A 21,676-nucleotide genomic window follows, 5' to 3' on the forward strand; every position below is an offset into this window, starting at 1 on the left:
GCCAATGAGGAATGCTTCCCAGGAGAAGGTTTATGAGAAACTGGCCCCTATTTAGATGTTATAAACATTTTAAAAAAACCCAGAAAACTCCATGTAGCCAATCTGTTGGTGAGGTGCAAATACACAACCAACTACCAGTATTCAGTAATTTTATTCACTCAGCCACTAGTGGGCTATTTTAAGAGTATCTGCTCATCTTTAACAAATAAATGATAATTTTATATTAAAGATAGCTATTTCAACTGCAATATCTTGTTTTCTGAAAAGTTTTAGAATGAAAATGATAAGTGATGTTTTAAATTTCATTATAATTCTCAGGATTTAATTAAAAATACTGAACAATGCATTCTCTTAAATAAACATTTTTTAATTCATAACTGACGCTAGATGACATTTCCTATGTTTAACTTAAACTAATTACATGTTTATATTATACATTGGAAAAAAATCAGTTTTCAGATTTTTAGTCATATGTATATAAATATTACTTATCGATTTAGAAATGCAGAGTTAACAGAGATAGTTTCCTATATCGCACTAAGTTCAATCTTCAAATGATTTTTTGAAGATCAAAAATAAAAAAACTGCTTTAAGAAAACAAAATGAAAGTTATTATGTTTTGTTCATAAAACATACAAACTGTTAAAAATAACTTTAATAATATTTCACAAAAATACTCACATAATTTTTCCTAATTCTGACATTTAAATATTGAAAAGAAAATGAGAGAAAATATGTTAAACTAATTTGACAAATGTTTTAATTTTACTTACTTTTCCAATTTCCAAATTTGATTTTGTAAACTATCATTTTCTTGAACTAGTGACTGAATCATTTCTCTTAAATTATTTATTTCAATTTCCTGAAAAAAAATTTACATAACAATTTTTATATTTTGTGTAAGAACATTAACCAAAATGTTTCAAAAAATTAATGAAAACAATTAATTTTTTCAGTCAGTAGACTAAAATATTTACAGAAATTTTAATGCATTCCTAAATAGCATTGCAGACTTTTATTATTAAAATGACAAATGAAAGTCTATCAGTATTCAATTTCAAATCAACAGCCATATCAATAATTGCATAAAAATAGCAGATGATGAAGCAGCAGTTTCATCTTTTCAGGACAAAGACTATTTATCAATGATAAATATTCTAATGAAATTGTGCTAACTGGCATAAACGTGTTACAAAAAGTCTTTTGATGTGTGTAGTAACTTATTTTTACAGTGACTATATTATTAGAATAAATATCTCTTTTTTGTTGATTACTGATTTGTTGATTCAATACTTAAACTATATTAGATTAAACTACAGCTACCATTATTTTGAAACACTATATTTGCATCTCATATTCCATCAATATATTCTTTCAATGTTTTCCAAAGTATAGTGGACTTACATTTACCAGCCTGCAGAAAACTTAAAACACAAAAAAGCAACACATTTCAATCAAAAAGTTAATTTGATGTTTATTAAATTTACTTCCTTTAAATAATAATATTATTATTTAATATTATGTAATGATCAACACACTACATGGTATAACTCTAGTTCTTATGGAAATTGATGTGCTTGCATTTATGTATTTCAGCTGGGCTGAAAAAAAAATGATTGAAAAATATTAGGTTCTAACTAGTAAAGTTTGGGATAGGTTAGACTAAGTAAACTATTTATTTTTTGACACTAAACTTTCTTTTTGTACAAGAATTATACACATCATAAGCAATATACCCTAACTAAAATATTCTTTTTCGGTTATATAAATCAAGGTTAATATAATAAATTTTAAATTATTACATATTCTGGTCAATGCAACATTCATCTGTTAAGTTACTAAAACCAAATTCATAATGTTTGTTAGATGTTATCATATTTTAAAATTTTAAAAAAATATATTTTAAATAAAGTTTTCTCTAAAAATTTTTTATATGTACTTACTTTAATTAGTTTTTTTTAATCACTAAGTAATTATATACAAAAATAACTAAATTATTTTTAACAATATTTTGTTTTGAAATTTTTTTAGTAGCAGAAGTAATTAGAAACTACTATCAATTTGACTAAGCATTATCTTATTGAAGCAGTTAAATCATTAATGCATCATTTAACTGCTTTATGAATATATGTTTTTGTTTATGCTCTATAAATTTTATACATGAAATTACATATAATTTTCAATATCTTTCATAAAACCATGTATCAGAGTTACTGGAAAAGTATAACAAAACCTAGTAAATTTATAATATTAAGCATTATTATTATTATTACCAATGGATTTTGGACATCTTGATTTTGTGATGAAATATGAATATCTGTCTGACATTCTACATCTCTAAATTGTCTCCATAACTGTAAATGGCGATAATAATTGCGATAAATATATAAAATTTCAGGTGGTTTTGGAATATTAAGACCAACATCATCCCAGTCTTCAAAATCCTACAAGAATATATTTAAAATGATAGTGAATTAACAAAACTAAACCTTCTTACTAAAAAGAATTTTTATTTACCTGATCTTCAATTTCATCAGAAAAGGTAATTGATGTTAATTTATAGTTATGCTTCAATAAATATTCATAAACTAGAAAATTCAAGGCACGTATTTCATGTGGTTTCACAGCTTCCTGAACAGAAAGTGGATCAATTGGTACTTCTGGTGTGCTAGAATTGGATTCTAAAATAAATATAAAATAACTGAACTTAAATTTAATATATAAAATTTTTGCTATAATATGTATATAATTATCCAAATAGAAAAATGTTTTTGCTAATTACACAAATCCGAAATTGTATTATATAACTATAAAGTTATATTTCCTTACAATTTGCAAATCTACAACATGTAAAACAAATGTTCAATGTGGTTAAATATAAACATTTAATTCTTGTTCATTCTTTTTCAAATGTAAAAACAAATTACATATTGGCCTGAAAATTAGTTGATGTTTTTTCCCAGCTAAAAAGAAAATCAACATTTGGGCCACAACTTATATTCAAGTCCAATTAAAGTTTTCTTTGATTTTGATAACCATTTGTGGTACACATTGTACAGAGTTAAACTGCCACTAAAATTCAGTGAAATAATTATTTTATGATGCTAAACATCAGCCAAATCGTAACTTGTCGTCACGTTGTAGACCACAAATATGAACAGGAATTAAGTGTTTAGTATGACTGTAAATAGTCAATTAGTCAATTGTTCAAAAGCAAATCAACTAAACTAAGCCAACTGTTTATCACATTCAACAGAAACAGTCAGTTTAATAACTTTGACAGAAATTTTATTTTGGTAAATCTTTTACTTCTAGAAGTCTCTACTAATCAATCAATCATCAAAAACTAGGGAAAGTTGCTGGAATTTAATGCAAAATTTATTCTGTTGTAATTATAAATTTGATATGATGTTTTAAACTTTATAAAAAAAATAAGAGAAATTAAATAAAAACACACGTTTTTATTTAATTTCTCTTATTTTTTTTATACACACACAAACATCCATATATACAGAAAAAAACCCCTGAATTTTTTTGCATTTCTTGACATTTCAAGATCCCAAGTCCAAAATGTAAAAATCTTGAAAAATCATTTTTTGGCCGATCGTCATACTTTCCCTCTGTAATATATAATAGAGCTGGGAAAGTAACAAAGTTTATTTCTAACTAAATCTAATTTTGAAAAGAAAGAAATGTAATTAAACACTACTCATTTTCATAATCAACTGCATAGATAAAAAGTAACAAAAATTCCATATATTAATGTAAAAGTTAGAACAACAGTAGAATTATGAAAGATTGTTGTGAAGACAATTATAAAAGGCTTTAAGAAATGTTGTGTTACCAACAACTTGAACAGAACAGAGGATTATGCACTATTCAAGGGAGGTTGAAGACCATTATGTCAAGGAAAGTTCTGTCAAAGATGAAAGTGATAAAGTATTGTTTCAATGTCTTTCCAAATTTTTTAAATGCAAATTGCTAATTTTCTGCATGCAAATAAAATTAATAATAAAAGACTGACTTATGTCCTTTTTTTTCCAAAAAAGAAAGAACTCCAAAATTGGGAATTGACTTATATTCAGACCAATAGAGTATATTGAATATTAAATTTATCTTAATTCTCTGATTTTGATAGCAATAAATCAAAACATACTAAAAATGGCAAGGAAAAAATAATTAATCATTTTAAAACAGTTTTTGTTTATTAATCAATTCTTGCTCATAGTTTTGATTATTTAACATGACATTAAAGTCTACAAGTATGAATGTATGTATATCCATAAATATGTATCAAATTTTATGTTTTTTATAGATTTGGTGCTGCTGCAATCAAAATTTTCATAAAGAATTAGACGTCAATTTAAAATACAGTAAGACCTCGTTTAATACTACCTCAATTAACACTGATTTAATATAATGAAAGCTGCTCAAAGAATTAAAAAAACTCAAAATTTATGCTGATTGAAATTATCGCGGCATTTGGTTGATTCTTATATAATATGATTATTCCCAAACACAAACCAATCAGCAAAAGATGGCAATTCATGATAACACTGTACTTTCCTTAAATCTGTTTGTGTGATGCAATCTTGGAAAAAATATATCATAGATGGCATAGGCAATGTAGACTAACTTGGCAAATATTAACTGACAAATGGATGAACAGTGTGTGGAAGAAGTTATGGCTGGAAGTATCTAAGAATTCTTAATGATGTAAGGAACTGAGTCCGAACGTTATTTTTATTTTATTATTATTTCCGTTTTATTATCTTTTGTTTGGGGTTTATGTTTATTTAGGACGAAGGTTCCCCACCACTCTCTTGTTAGTAATGAAAAATTAAGAAAAAACAACTCACGGAGAAATAAGCACCATAGGAAACATCTTGCGCACTTGCACTGCCTAGCGGAAGTAACAGTCTGCAGAAAAAAAATAGAGGGGGGAGTCCCCACAATCACTAGTAGAGAAATACTTGATAAACCGTCTTAAACATCCCAGAAAATTATAATAAATATTTTGTAAACAGTTTATAAGCTTTGTCGGAAACTTAAAGCTGCCAGAACAGAAAGTTAATGTTAGCAACTAAGTATGTAAATAAGAGGAGTAACCCAGCTCAAGTGTGACGTCACCACACAGTATAAAACCCGTACGTTAACCGAAGAAGGAGAGGTGAGTTCCAAACCGAGGTGAATTCCAAATTGAGGCGACTTTGAGAGCGAGGTTAATTCGAAAGCGAAGTATTTTCTGATAGAAGTCCAGATTGATAGTTGGACGATCCAAGGTGTTAAAGAGGAGTTCGATTGACGATTTGACGATATCGAAAGGATTGAGGAAATAGTTTTCTTCGTATAGTGAGGTGACGGATAGACGTTTAATTAGTAAGAGATTTTGTTCATAGTTTCTAAGTATTTGATTTGTCGAATTTCAAAGGGGAATTACTATTAAGTTAAGCTAAGTAGCTAAGTTTATTGTCGGGTTGACTTGTTGATTTTCATTAATAAATTTTGTTTGGAATTATTGATATTTGTACGTAGTACGTTCTAGTTGCTAATTAAATATATTTGAACTTTTGATCTGACTTGATATTTGTCGTTATTATTACTAATTTTTCGGTGCATGCTTAAAAGTCCAGGCCTGGCAAACTAATCTCGAATCCGCGTAAAGTACCCGTTAGGTTAACGGAAGTTTCACCGACCGTAATTATAGTCGGTTTCCTAAGCTACTAAAAAAATAGTACTTTATAATGAGAAGAGCCTATCATTGACCAAATTGTTAACCTAATCGATACAACAGGACTAGGAGATGTAGACGAGCAGGATATTGAGGAGATACTGCAGATCTCTGGTGAGAACCTTACCAATGATGACCTTCAAGAACTGGCAGAACAAGGAATTCATGTAGAACTGGAAAACAGTGATTCTGAAAACAAAGAACCCAAAGAATTTTTCTACAGATTTCCTTAGTAAAAGTTTGGTAACAATAACCAAAATCGTTGATCAAATTGTAGCGAATGATCCAGATTTCGAAAGGAGTGCAAAAGCAAGACGAGGCATTTTGGATGCAATCTTCTGCAACTGATATTTTCTTTACGAAAGAAAAAGAAAGCGACAAATGAAACTACACGAATTTATTGCAAAAAAACAAGAATTTCAGAAGAGCCAGGACCTTCATCACAAAAAATAACTTTACATTTCTGTGTGCATATGTTTATATGTTATTTAACATATATTATTATGCAAATTAATATAAAAATAACTTAAAGTAAAATCTGTTTATTTTTGTCACATGTTCCCATTTCCCTATTTACTCTGTGTTAAAATGACCTTGTTTAAATTAATGCTGTTTCATTTAGCACTTTGTCGTCTAGGAACATATCCTCCCGCATTAAGCAGGGTCTTACTGTACATAAGAACAAGGTTCCAACTATAAGAAAAGTTAAAATATTTCAACTGATATGAAATACTGTTAAGTTTCAGAGGTAAAAGGCTGTTTTCTGAAAATTTAGTAATGCTATAAGAGAATCATCAAAATCAGGACCCATGCAAACAGTAGTTTAGTCTAGTTTAGTTTAATCAAAAATTTTCAAGACAATTTTACTATAAATAAAAATTTTCAGTAGTATAATTTATTTTAATTTAAAAAATTTAAATCATTTTACTTTTAGAAAATTATAAATCATACTAACCTGTAACAACAGTAAGATTAGCCCTTAATGCCTTTATTGTTTCCTTTGCTTTGCGTAATTCAAATTCAAGAACTATAAATTACAAAAGCATTTATTTTTATAACAAGCATAATGATAAATAACAATAAAATAAAAATATATAATAAACGATACACAAAAAATTATTTGCAGTTAGAACGACAAAAAATTCAATGTAAAAAACTAATTTATTTTTTAAAATAAAAATTTAAATTTGTGTGTTTTCTCAATAATTTAACAGGGTGAATTAATTTCTTTTCTAAAAACTTTATTGTCAGGGTAAATAATTAAAAATTTACCAATAAGTATCGAAAACACATAAATAAGGACCATTACATAAAGGAATATAAGCAGAAATGAGATAATTTCAGAAAAGATCAATTATCTTAAAAATAAACTCCACCTATTTAAAAATATTAATCTTAAAATAGTCTTTTAGCAAAGTTTTCAGCACTCATTTATCTGTTTCATCTCATTGCTACTTTTGTATAATGAACAGTCTAATTATAAATTTTATTATAATTAAAAAATTAAATATTAAATTTTGTTTTTACTTTGAAAAAAACATTATAACATCTCTATAAATAATATAGTTTGCTCTAAATTTTAGATTTTGAACAAACTGTAAAATTTATTTCATTTGAATAATATATATACAGTAGAGACTCGTTAATCAGAACCCTGGAAATCGGAATCGCTGGTAATCGGAACGATTTTCAGTCAGATTGTGTCGTGCTGAATCGAACGTTTTTGACACTAAATTTACTTCTAAAGTATAATTTTCATGTTTTTATATTCTTCAATATATTTATTTTGTTTGTACAAAATGCAAAAGTAATTTTTAATGATACGATAGCCTCGATTATTATTATAAAAATTTTCGTTACGCTTAAAATAGACGAAAATTCAACACGAAGCGACACGCAACGGAGAAAAATTTGAACATCGGACAGATTAATATATTTATTCGTACATAATCGGTAATCGGAACAAATCACTAATCTGAACAACCCCAGTCCCCAATTGATTCCGATTTTCGGTTCTCTACTGTATTTATATTAACTTACGATTTAACATATTTCATTGGAAAAAGTTTAATTATAAAATAAAAATGTAATAACTTTTATAATTATAGTAGATATAAACTTTCTTATTGCTATTACCCACAAAATATAAATGTAATCATCAAGTTAGTTCAGACAATTTTTAAATTTCAATTATTTTCAGCAACATTTTTCATTCTTTAAAAAATAGTCTTTTTATATGCAAACAAACATATAAATAATATTTAACATGTAAATTTTTAAACAGTATTCACAAATAGCTTATTATTATTTTTTCTTTTTACTAAAGATGAATATCATCAAAACTACTGACAATTTTATAATATGCCTGAAATAATTTTCAGGAATATTAATTTTTTTAAAATACTTGAGGAATAATGTGATACAAGAAAGCAAAATAAGAACAAACTAGTATAACAGCTATTGATTATCATAAATAAACATAGTAAATTTTAAAAGTTTCATATTTAAAAAAACTAATCTATTGTAGTTTATATATTTTATATATGTTTATTAAAATTGTTAAATTTTAATTATATTACTACTGATATGAAAATTCAAAACTAACCAACCTGCTACTCTCTCATCAATTTGTCTTTCTCCATCATCTGAATACCTTGCAAAATCTAACGAGTCTAGTGTTTGAATGCTGGATGTTCTTGCTGAAAATTTAAATATAAGTTAACTTAATTTAACTTAAATGTTCAATGTTTAACAATACTTACATAAACATATTTCTTAAACTTAAAGTCATCTTTATACATATATCATAATGATATAAATTTTATTGAACAACAGTTATAAAAGTTTAAAAAGGAAGTTACTTATAAAATCATTTTATTTAATTAATTCAATAACTCAAATTAAATTCCATAACTTTATTAAAATTATACTCACAAAACATTTTAAGTTCAATAACATATATCTTTAAGTCACTATTACACAACTTAGATATTTTTTGGGTATTCAGACATGGGCATCTGCAGAAAAATCTTTCAGGGGGGGAAAGCTTGGAGACAAATAATTATATCAATAAATTTTTATTTAATTATTTAATTTTTGGGGATTTTTCCCACGAGTAGATTATAGAATACCACATCAAGAATATAAAATACTGCACCAAAGCATCAAGGGTGTAAGATTGCTTATATCAATCATTTTTACAATTATAATGAGTGGAATATTTTACTTGTTCCCAGAGGGAGGGCGAGTGCCCCATTTGCTCCTCTGCAGATGCTCATGTATGGATGCATAATTTTCTTTTTTCAAATATCCTATTTATTCCTATGAAAAGACAAATTTAAACAAAATATTATTTCTTAAAAATATCTCTGTTTGTATCTTAAAAACAAAATAAAAATGCAGCTACTAAAGGTTACTTTATCAAGTTTAATGATATCCCATTTTTAACTAAAACAACAGTAAAACCATTCAGTGTTTTGAAGATTGACATATCTATTATTATATATTTACATTCAAAACTTGCAAATATTTATAATATAACAAACATTTACACTATAATAAAAATACAAGAAACCCAAGAGTGAGGTTCCAAAAACAGAATGATTGGTAAAAAATGCAGTTGCCTAAGCAAAAGTTCTATCAGCAATGCGGAATTAAAGCAAAAGTTGGTAGTCTGCAGCTATGAGAATTATCTGTCTTCTGATGCTCATTTTCCCACTATATAAAGAGATCTCATTTTATAATCTAAAGTCAATAGCCAGTTAGGTATTAAATCCTAGTGCAATGTTTATTATAGCATATCTATATTCTACAGTATATAATCACAAGTAAAAACAATAGAGTATAACATTTTTTCTCACACAGGATCAAGTTTCCAAAATTTCATTTAAAAATACTCATGTTATGGATTAAAATAAGTATTTAATCAATACCAGTGTGAAAGCTATGTGGATATTTTAACAACTTATGGCCAGGATATGCAAAGTTTTACATAATGGAGAAGAAATAGTTGTGAAGTTAAAAAGTGATCAAACGTAGAATAAAAGAGCTTTAGTTGTAAATGAGATAATAAAATAATTAATTCTTTACTAAATAATAATAAAAGAATGACTTAATATATAAAATATACATGGAAAATAAATGAATGATAATATAAATTCAAATACAGTAGGAGCGTCATTTATCTGAATCAATTGGGGACTGAGTTGTTCGGATAACTTATTTTTTGGATAACTGATTATGTATGAAAAAATATATTAACCTATCCCATGTTGAAATTTTTCTCCATTGCATGTCGCTTCACATTGAATTTTCGTCGATTTTAAGCCTAACGAGAATTTTTATAATAATAATCGTGGCTATTGTATCGTTAAAAATTATTTCTTTATTTTGTACAAACAAAATAAATATATTGAAAAATATAAAAACAAAAAAATTATACTTTAGAAGTTAATCTAGTATCAAAAACGTTTGATTCAGCACGACACAGTCTGACTGGAAAGCTTTCGGTTAACCGGCATTTCGGTTGATCGGCTTTTGGATAAACAATGCTCTACTGTAGTTATAAAAAAAAAACATGGCAATGAAAAAGTAAATTATGGCATAGAAGCACAATTGGTAAAGAAATTATTGACTGTGTTGTATGCTGTAATCTTATAAAGGATCATAATGTTTGTTTCATTTAAAAAGTTCATCATATTTTCATTGAATGGGATATCTTCCAAATATTTTTTGTTTCTTAATTTCTTTGTCTTAAAAATAATCATCAAAATCATAAATGACCTTCACTCCTTAAAAACAAAAGCCATTAACTGTATAATACATGTACTGTACAGTTAATGGCTTAGTAAATGTAAATGAAAAACTACATCTTATAAGATGTAGTTTTTCATTTACATTTACTAAGGCTCTTGATACATTGGTAGCTTCTATGTAAATTTTGGAAAAATGGCTCCTCTCAACAAAAATTGCTGACTCCTAAGTTAGGGAAAGAAAAGTAATCACAATGCTAAATATACATACATTGCAAACTAAAAAAATTTAATTATTCACCAAAAATTTAACAATATAACAAAATTTTCTGTAACCATAAGAAATACAAATATATATATTAAAACTCTTTCAAACTGAGTTAAGAGCCTTGCAATTCTTTACAGACACTAAGAATTAAAGTCTAGCTCATTTTTTCCCAAATACTTTAAAATTTATTTATAAGTCAACCAACAATGCTTCCTCATTTAAAGTTAAAATCATGTTTACAAAATTATTAGTACAATTGTATATCATTGGTAATAGTAGATAAGAATAAGCTCACTTTTAGCAATTAATTCAAAACACTTCTTTTAATTATATAAAAAGAACATTAAATTTTTAAATTTAGTATAATTTAACAGCAATTAAAATATATTATTTAATATTACAACAAATTTTCATTACATTTTCATTAACTCGATTCCTGGCAGAAATCACATTTTAAAATCATAATTGGAAAGCAAAAATCACCACTAACCACAACTTGGAGAATTTCTGTATTTATAATTCTTGTATATAGATAAAAATTAAAATTTCGATTTAAAAATAAACGTTAATCATTCAAATTATAGCAATTTTTTTCACAAAACAACAAATTTTGGATAAATTCTATTTATAAAAAACTTATACATTTTAACAACTGCTACTTTACAACTGGTTAAAACCAGAAAATAATAAACACTGCAAAAACTGTTTTTGCACTGTTTGTTATCTTCTTATAGATTTTACTCTATTTTACTCTTTGTTTTGCTCTATTACATATTTTGCTATTTTACTCTATGATTTTTTCTAATTGCCTCTAATTTATTATAGAATTTACTTTAGTAAACTTTTTACTCCTACATTTTTACTTTTTCATTCTTTGAATCCTAGATTGGATATGTGATTCAATATAAACATATACAGTACTATAATAATAATAATCTTTTGAAATTTCCAAATTCAGATAGAGAGGCATTTAAAACATTTTTCAATAACTATAATATCGAATATAAAATATCCGATATTATAGTTATTAAAATTGGAAAAATTTATGAAAAATCAATAATAATTTTCATTAATAATTAGAACTCTTGAAATTATGTCAATTGCTTCATATAGTACTTTCAAATTTTGAATTTGCAAATATCATACTGTATGAAAACAAAATCAAGTATTATTTGGAACAGCTTACATTTTATTACATCTCTACAGTTCTCAGGTCCTTGGGTAGGACTTGAATTAATGGAATTCGAACCTGTCAAGAAAATTAGCTTTTCTGTCACAAATGTGATTAAATAGAAATACTAAGTATACAAACAAACAAAAAAAAAAAAAAACATAACACAAAAACAAAACAGAATGCCACATAATCAGAAACTTTTTAAACAGATATGTATACTAGTATACACCATAAATCAATTGTTTAATTAAATAACTATGTTAAATTTTAATACATTTGGCAGTTATCATATACAACCATAATAAATTTAGTTGTATAAAATTAATTTGTTTTTCTCTTATCAATTTGTTTAAAAATTTACTTATAAGCAGTAAATATAATCATTTTCAAAACATTACATAATTATTATATAGTGTTTTGATTAATATTATCTTTTCTATAAATTAATTTTCTCCTGTTGTTATAATTTATTACTAATTTATAAAATCAGTGATATACAATAATATATTTGTTTTTCGTGGAGTCCAGAGGAGGAACAGCTTAGAAAAAAGCAATCTTTAAATTTTATATCCTAAATAACAAAAAAATATGAAAAGATTAGTTAGTTTCATTAAAATTTGCAATCAGCCAGCTTCTCAATATAACAGCATTTCTAGAAAACTATTATTTGCAGCATCACATATATAAAGTAAACAGCTGAATAATTATCTATGGCAATCTATATGAAAAATTTTAAGATTGTTATGTCATTATGTAAGTAACATGAGATGTTATGTTGTATATTATGCGATTGTGGAATTTTATAAAATCAGAATTTCTGGTAAATCTGATATATTTAATAATTAATATGTTCAAATCCATTGTTTGGCAAATTTACTTCTACTAATGTCACAACTGAAAAATGTCTTAATTCTTCCATTGTTTCAAGGGAATTTTTATGTATTGACATAAAAATATTCTTTAAAACTTTTACTTAAAATCATTTAAGAAATTACTCAAAATTTATTATATAATTATTATTATTAGAGACAAACAATGACATTCAGACATCTCCAAACAACCTGGCTAAATTAGAGTATTATACATCACTATATGCCAATCTATATATATAAAAACGAATGTATGTCTCTCTGTGTGTGTGTCTGTGTGCATTACCACACTATTTATCTGATTGCCATGAAACTTTGGGAAGTTGTTTAATACACTCCCGCGAAGGTTTGTGGCATATGTGAAGACCACTATTTCCCCCTTTCAAAAATATATTTATATATGGATTAAGGCTTTCATGTCCAACAGATGGCGCTAACTTCTGACAACCTAAGTTGGCTTTTCTGTGAGGCATTATGCTTTTCTGTTAGAATGGACTAAAGCAGATCATTTTCTATCTATCTATATAAATAAAATATAACGTTTGTTTGTTCCTACCGATTCCTTTTGAATTTTGACACAACGTTGCATTCGAATACGCAAGTGTTTGTATATAATATACACGTCTAAATTCCCCCTACTGGGGGAGATGGACGGGATTAAGGCTTACCGTGAAGAACTCGGCTTCTATTATACTATTTTACATGCGGTTTTTTGCGTTTTTGATTGCGTTTTAATAGGTTACGTCAACAGAATATACACTAAAAATGGATTTTTCGATATTTCCCTGCGGGGGAGAGGGACAGGATTAAGGCTTACTGTGAAGAACTCGACTTTTATTATACTATTTTAGATGCGTGTTTGATTGCGTTTTAATAGGGTACGTCAAGAGAATGTACACTAAGAAGGGATTTTTTGAAATTCCCCCCACGGGGGAGGCGTTATACATTTATAATAGATACATTTTGAGCCACAGCAACGCGTGGCCGGGTCTGCTAGTATTATATATATTTATTTATTTATACTATCAATAACTTGTTATTTCGTTTTTGGTTTCAAAATATCATATAAGTTTGTTAAAAGCAAGAAAGCAAGATTCAACTTTAAAACTGAAACCTTATTTCAAAATATAATTTTATAAACAAAGGATGCATATGATTTTTTAAAAATATTATTGCTTTTAAATTACAGTCGAGCCCGCATAAGTCAACACCCCAAGGGGAAGTGGAAATGTGTTGAGTTACCTGATATGACAACTAAAATAAAGTTGAAAAAAACCACAAAACTACAATTAGGTAAATACAGTAGTGCTTTATACAGTGCAATGTATCTCTCTGACCATCCATCACTGGCACTAAAGTTGGTTTCTACTCCAAATACTGTACTTCACTGATTTCCATCACTTTTTTTTCCAGTATTGTTCCTGAAACAGGAAGATTCGATGAACAAATTTGCTTTAGTCAATGTACCAGAGCATCTTTGACATCTTTGTATGGCGACTTTCTCTGGCATTTTTGAGACAGCTGCAACGAAGACCCAAGAAAAAGTTTCTTAATTTCCTCTTTTTTCTTCAGAATTCCCACCAATGTTGTTCTTGGAAGGTTTTCTTGTTTTGTAAATATGGCTTGCAAAGGTTTATTATGTTTGAATTCAGATACAAGTTCATATTTTTCCTGCAGCATAAGCATTGTTAGGTTTCAGATACATCATTTCTAACAGAAATGTGAAACACTTGCTGCAAATAACGCATGAATGAAGTGAGAAAATGCAAAATCGGATTCTGCTGTGACGTTAAGCTGTGAATTCATTTTTTTTCAAGAGGGGAGTCAACTTATCAGATGTCTAAACGAGTGTGGGACAGAAAAAGTATGTTGATTTATCCAGTGGTGACAAGTTAAACGGTGCCGAGTAAACCAGAGGTTTTTTTAACATTAATGTCTATGCAGTCGGCTGGAACGACAGAAAACTGACTACTTAACCAACAGTGGCTAGTTATACCTATGATGACTTATGCAGACTCGACTGTATTACAACATATATTGTTTTTAAATTCAACTAATTAGATTTCTCCATTTGCATCTAAAATAAGTTTTTCTAATTATAAAAAGTTAAAAATTGATTACTTCAGAACAAAAATTATAAAAAGTTTTAAGCATTTTGATATCAAATGTATTAAAATATTTAAAAATTATTTTTTATTAAAAATTCCTACTAATGACTTTAAATCCTTATGATAAAATTATTGCAAGAATTTAAATTATGATAGAAATCAGCACTTATTTTAATCTCATTTATAAATAATTGCAAAATACGTCATAATTATTTAAGGTGAATAACTAACATTTCTATTTATTTCAGAAGTTTAATTTTAATTGAAAGTAATTTATTTTAAAAAAATTAAAATTTTTGAAATCAATATAATGAATTCTTATGTTCAAAAACTATATTTTGGAAAATTTAAATGCTTTTATTCTTTAAATTTTAATTTCTTGTGAAGACAGATCAGATGAGACTTAAAAAAACATTTACCTGAATAAAAAATATTCAAATCATATAAAAAACAATTTTATTAAAAAAATTAAAAATTTCTTTAAATAGTAATATTTTATAAACTAAAATTCCATAATTAACAACAGATTGAGAACATGTAAAATCTTCCAGACCAATTATTATAGCTTTTGCAGTGACTTGTTCATAGGGGAAGGAAGGGCAAGATGGAAACTACTTACCCACCCCAAACCGTGTGATGAAGCACCCGAATCTCCATGCACACAAAGACACCTGGATATCTTGTATTTACAAACACCGACTCAGACCGGTTGGTGTCACCAAGTGACGTGTGCCAGTATTTCTTATTTCGCAGCAGATTATTACACATTCATTGGACTTTTGCAGTGTTATTATTTAGTCAATTCCTTAGTAATCATGGCAGGTTCAACTCATACCTTACAAGGTTCACTAACGCATCCAATCCTAACTGCTTCCTGTGCGGTGTTGAGGACAGCAGTCGACACTACTACTTCGACTGCCCGATGTTAGAACCAGAGAGGTTTCGCCTTAAGCTCACTATTGAGGCACATAGGGAAATATGGCCCACTGACTGTACAATAATCTTCGACTAAGAGGACACTCATCACTAAATACTTCGAACGAACCATGGCCAATGCCTACTCCTAGCCTCTTCTGCCCAAAGATCACCTTGTCTTCTCTGCATCATCTCGTCCTATTCACGTCCTTCTGTGCTTGTTGCTTTGGCAACAATCATCTCATCAACATAACAATCCTGTGTGTCTTCAAATTTATGTCAATTTACCTGATTGCTAAGACTTAATTTGTATTGGACTGTAAACTTGTTTGTCATTGCATGTATATACTGTAAATAAGTACTTTTAACTAATTCCTTTTGTATAAATTGATTATTTGTACTGAATTAATTGTATCTGATATTTAATTTAATTTTTTTTATTTTATTATCTCCTACTAACTATTTTATTCAATCATCAATTGTAAATATCTGTAACAAATTCCTGTTAATCCACACTAATAATTATAACCAATACTATTTATCTAGCGTGTCATTCTTTTCACTGTATCAAACTGGGTTATACCTACGTGGCACCCAGTATACGCTGTACCTAGTGTGTTGAATAAAATATATCTGTATCTGTCTGTATCTGTGTTATTATTTATACCTACAAGGTAAGTATTACTAGTTTGTTTTTATACAAAGTACCTATTAGGGATAGATTGCATGAATTGATATTTAAACAGGAAAAAACTTCAAGGATTTTTAAAGCGTTGATATTATTATTGGCAATGGGCATATGGGCAAGATGGAAAATTGCATTTTAGGGCAAGATGGAACAGTTTCCATGTTGCCCGCACACAATTATTTTGATTTCTGTTTTCAATTTATCTAACTAATTGAGGATGTAATTGTTTTTAGATGGTGAACAAGTATATAAGAAAGAGCAACAGAGGTTCTTGGACTGAAGAAACGATGCAGATGGCGACGGATGAAGGTTTTGTGTATTATGTGGAGAACCATATGTGAAACTGCCCACAGAGGACTGGGTACAGTGTCCAGTATGTTGTGGTTGGGCACATGAACTATGTACAGACACAAAAGATGGATGTTTTTATGTGTGAATTGTAAAATGTAGGGATATCCTATGTATTCCATCTTGCCTTCAGGATGAGGGCATGATGGAATTTTTGATGTTTTTACTTCCTGATTCCTAACAGATTTTATACTTAATATTAATTATTTTTAATTACACAATTTTTTAACCATCTAAGATCTCTGTTGAGACTGATTACAATAAAAGCTTTATATTGTTGTTTTATGTTTTTTTACATCATAAAGTTAAACCTTCCATCCTGCCCCCCTTCCCCTAATTGACTATAAATAAAATAACAGTTAATTGATTTTCAGCAAAAGAATAACAGATAATTACAAGTAACAACTTAACTAAAATTCTCATTTAAAAACAAAAAAGATAGCAACATTACATTCAAATTTCTTTTTTTTTTCATTTCATCAAAGTCATAATATATTTTGTTTATCCAATATTCCATTTTTATTCAACCTTTAAACTTTGTTCAAATTATATTACAAATATCGACGTTTCATTCAAAGTAATATATAGCAGACATATAATAAATCATTGTCATAGAGACTATTTTTATTATGATAAATTAAATGATTTAGCAACTATCAAATTTTTTAATTTAAAGATTGAATTTTTCATTTAAATGGTCAAATAATTCCTTTAGTTTAATTAAGAACATTAACAAAACAAGAGAGAGTTAAAATAAATTAATTTAGATAACTGTAAAGTTAAAATCAATATTTATTAGATATTAACTACATTACAATTATGAAAGATTTCACATCAATATAAAAGTACTAATAGAATTTTACGTATTTATAAACTCTTCCTTATGAACAGATATGGTAAAATTATATTTCTTAGAATTTAAATTACATCATCTGATGTATTTATAATGCTTAAATAAATTATAGATATCGAAACTATACTGTATAAAAAGTTTTTTTATATTTTGTACAAAACTTCACATGATGTATAATAGTAACATTTGTTTTGTCTTAATAGAAAATTTACAAATTTGTGAATTTTCTATTGTATGTTCTATTAAAACAAACAATCATTACACATTATCTATTTTATCTGCTTTAAGTATTAAGCAAGCAAAATGCAAAGCAAATACACTTTTTTTGGCAAATAATTACAACTAACCAATCTCTCACCTCTAACTTATATGATTATAATTAAATTAAATATTTTTGGGTTTTTGAAGACAAAGTCTGCCCAAAAAAGATAATAATAAGATAAAATATTTGGTTAATGTTACCTTAGGTTCCGAGATTGCGGTGGTGGGATTTTTTCCCTACGTCGGCGTCCGCAACGGGGAAAAATTTTTTCCCTAGACTCGTGACGTCGACGCCCTCGAGAATTTTTTTCCCCGGTCAGTTTCGACCCCGACTTCCATGTTGCCGAGTATCCTGTAACCTCGAAACGGCGACGGTGTGTGTAAATTTGCGACGGTAGAGGGAGCCTTTTCGTGACGTCGTGCGAGAGTAATATCGGCGGGAAATTCATAGTGGTGTTACGCACGAATATGCAAATGCTCGATCTGTGACGTGATTTCTGTTCGTTTCAATGCAATTTTATGCAAATTGACTACCAGTTGGAAACGTGTGCTGCCGTGTTTTGCGATTTGGATTATGACTCATGTTTTTTTTCATGACGATTTTTCGTTTTCAAATTAACTCTTATTGGATAATAATTGTGGTAAGCGGCCAGATGGCCGAGCGGTCAAGGTGGCAGCCTACCGCTCTGGGGGACCCGGGATCGAATCCGAATGGGTTGAAAAATCCCCAGGAATTTTTCGGGGGGTGGTCCGTTCGGATATGTCGGGCCCCCGTCCCTCACCACCCGGTTGCCCCATTGTGGGCCTGGCCGAACCCCTAATGGGTCGTCTAAAAGAGGCCCTCTTAGTGCCTACAGGGCGGAAAGAGTTAAAAAAAAAATAATAATAATAAAAAATAATTGTGGTTAATATTTCTTCTTGCATTAGTAAGTATTCTTTTTTTTTTTTATTTTTACAATTTTTAGCTAAACGTTAGACGAACCTGTAACTAGAAATTAAGGATAGGCTGTGTTTTTTTTTCCCACCATTCCAACCTCCCCTCGTTTAGTTATTACCGATTGTGTGGAAATGAGCGGTTCGGTCAATTTGATTTGCAACGACGAATTTCGGTCGAAATGCACTTCCCATGATTTTTACAAGTCGATGGAAGACGACCGTTTGGAGTTAGGTGTACCTCCCTTTGTCGATAGCGCATTTAAATTTGCTGTGAAATTAGGCATACAGCCGACTGAGTCCGTTTGCATTGATTGTGATTCCTGGCCCTCCAGAAAACCAGGCGAGAGATTTCCAACTTTTGCCCAACACTTAAGCAACACTTGTCCGGGCAGGGAAAAGTGCCAATTTGGCTCCAGCCAGAAACTGTTCCCGCAGCGCCTGCGACGATTACGAAAAAGAAAGCTAACAAGAAACAAGAAGAAGGGAAAGATACCAAAAAGCAGCATAGTAATACTAATTCAAAAGAAGGAAAACGCCAACCGACCAATAAAAGGGCGGCCGAAGCGAAAACAACAGAGAATAAAAGAACTTCACCGAACAAAAATCCGGAGTTTAGCGAAACCGGCAAAAAATTGGATCGAAAAGGAAAGAAACAAAGGAAGAAGTAGTCGAACTCCATCGAAAAGTGAGTAAAAAATTACTTTTTCCCTTTTTTTTAATTTTTTTTCATTTCGGTTAAAATCTGCGGATTCTGCATAGCATTTCAAGATGGCGGCCGGTCGCGTGGCCATCTTGAATCGCAGGGAAAAAATTTTTCCCCGGCGCGGTTGCCGACGTAGGGAAAAAATCCCTACGTCCCCATCTCGGAACCTAAGGTAACATTAACCAAATATTTTTATCTTATTATAATCTTTACAGTTATTAGCTTTATAAAAACAAAAGCTTTTGTAGTAAGAGAAACAATCTAATCTTCAGTTGCAGATATTTAAAATTTCACAATTTAAATTCTCAGAAAAATACACATTAAATCTAAAGAAAAGAAAAAAGCATTTACATCTAAGAATCAAACATTTTAAATTTGAAATAAATACTTGTAAATACAAAATAAGAATTAAATGCAATAAAGGATGTTAAACATTAATGTTATAAAAATAAAAACAATAGAAACTAAAACTTAAACACTTGAATTTTTAACTCTTAAGAAATTAAATATTAGTACTCAAATATTTAACTCAGCAATAGAAAAGTTTTAAATCATCTTATAATTTGCTTAAAAAGGCATTCAAAATATTTTTCTGAAATAAAAAAATTTATGTACAATAATTTGTCCTAGAGGGAAGTGTTAGTCACTATCTCTTATTAAATTTAATAATTATAATTAAATTTATGTATATTCAAATGTAGCAAAAACAAAAAAATATTAAAAATTAAAATGGCAGATATACAAAAAAATACAATATCTAATGTTTATTTTTTTCAAATATACATAAATATTTAAGATAATATATTTTATAAAATGTTTGAATTAAAGAGAATGGATAGTCAGAACAAAAGTCATTGTGGTTAAGCAATATTAACTTTAGCATATATTTAAATAATAAATAAAAATGATTGCTAAATTGTCAGGAAATGAAATTAACTTGAAGAATGTTTGAAAGAAAATGTAATCATAAAATAAAATTTAAACAAATACAGTATATCTATATATTAAAAATTATTAAAAAATAATTTTAAAATATTGTTGATTATATTAGAAATAAAAAGATCTATCCTAATTATTATATATAAATCATAAGAATTATAAAATATTTAAAATAAAATCCAAAACAAAATTAATATTTAAGATTATATATATAATCTGATATATGTAATTTATATTTCTAGTTATTGTTTTTATGTTAATATAAAATTTAGAAAACAAAATACATTATCATCTTATTAAATGTACTGTACAGTACATATGTAGCTTTTTTTGGAATTATTAAAAGAATTAAAATACAACTACCAAAACTTTGATTTATGGACTTGGAAATGAGAGATAAAATTTTATTTTCAGAAAATAAAAAATTCTAATGTCTATGATTCATTTAGAAATAACTAAATAACAAAGTTCAAATGTAATAAAATTTATAAACTTTTTAAATCCTATTTAATTTTTTTATAGTAGAATTTTAAATAAAAGTAATTAAAAGCAATATAATTTAAAACAAAATTGGTGACAGACAACAGCATTTTGTGTAAGTTAATAAAATAGTATGATATAATCAATTATTTATTTAATAAAATGTCCTCATTACTAATGTTAATTATTACTAAATTTCTTCCATTACCTCAAATTAGTATATTATTAATAAACAGGTAAATTAAATACATAAATAACTTGTTATTCAGGTTTTATTTTATTTTAGAACATCAGAATATTTACTAAATTGTTAAAAATCCCCAAAGATTAATTCAACTGAAAAACAATTTATATATAATATGGTTAAATGTAATAACTTATTATGTACAAATTTATTTTACTGAATTAATAAGAATAATTATTTAATTTCTTATAACTTTACAATAGAAACATATATTAATGTATTTGATATTTTTAAAATCTTCCAAATTATATTGTTTATAAATAATTATAACTTGGTATAATAAATCATTTGCTTTGAAAAGTTAAGTTTTTAACCAAAAAATTCAAAATTTTCAGGTATTTTTGACATCCATGATTAATATTGTATATACATTACATAATATGTTTAATTACATTATACTATAATATA

The 21,676-nt window shown here is 27.6% G+C and overlaps 1 protein-coding gene across 1 annotated transcript in view; it reads right to left on the reverse strand.

Moving 5' to 3' along the window:
- Nucleotides 1–21,676, reverse strand: part of LOC136983957 (RAB11-binding protein RELCH homolog) — a 56,065-nt gene that overhangs the window by 29,024 nt on the left and 5,365 nt on the right. Inside the window, exons 3-7 of the mRNA XM_067280853.1 lie at nt 8,341–8,430; nt 6,687–6,758; nt 2,518–2,681; nt 2,274–2,444; nt 774–862 (exon numbers count right to left, since the gene is read on the reverse strand). Of these exons, the coding sequence (XP_067136954.1) occupies nt 774–862; nt 2,274–2,444; nt 2,518–2,681; nt 6,687–6,758; nt 8,341–8,430 (586 nt within the window). The remainder of the gene's footprint in view (nt 1–773; nt 863–2,273; nt 2,445–2,517; nt 2,682–6,686; nt 6,759–8,340; nt 8,431–21,676) is intronic.

The sequence above is a fragment of the Centruroides vittatus genome, unplaced genomic scaffold (assembly GCF_030686945.1).
Source record: "Centruroides vittatus isolate TY-2023 unplaced genomic scaffold, ASM3068694v2 contig_898, whole genome shotgun sequence".
Taxonomy (NCBI): domain Eukaryota; kingdom Metazoa; phylum Arthropoda; class Arachnida; order Scorpiones; family Buthidae; genus Centruroides; species Centruroides vittatus.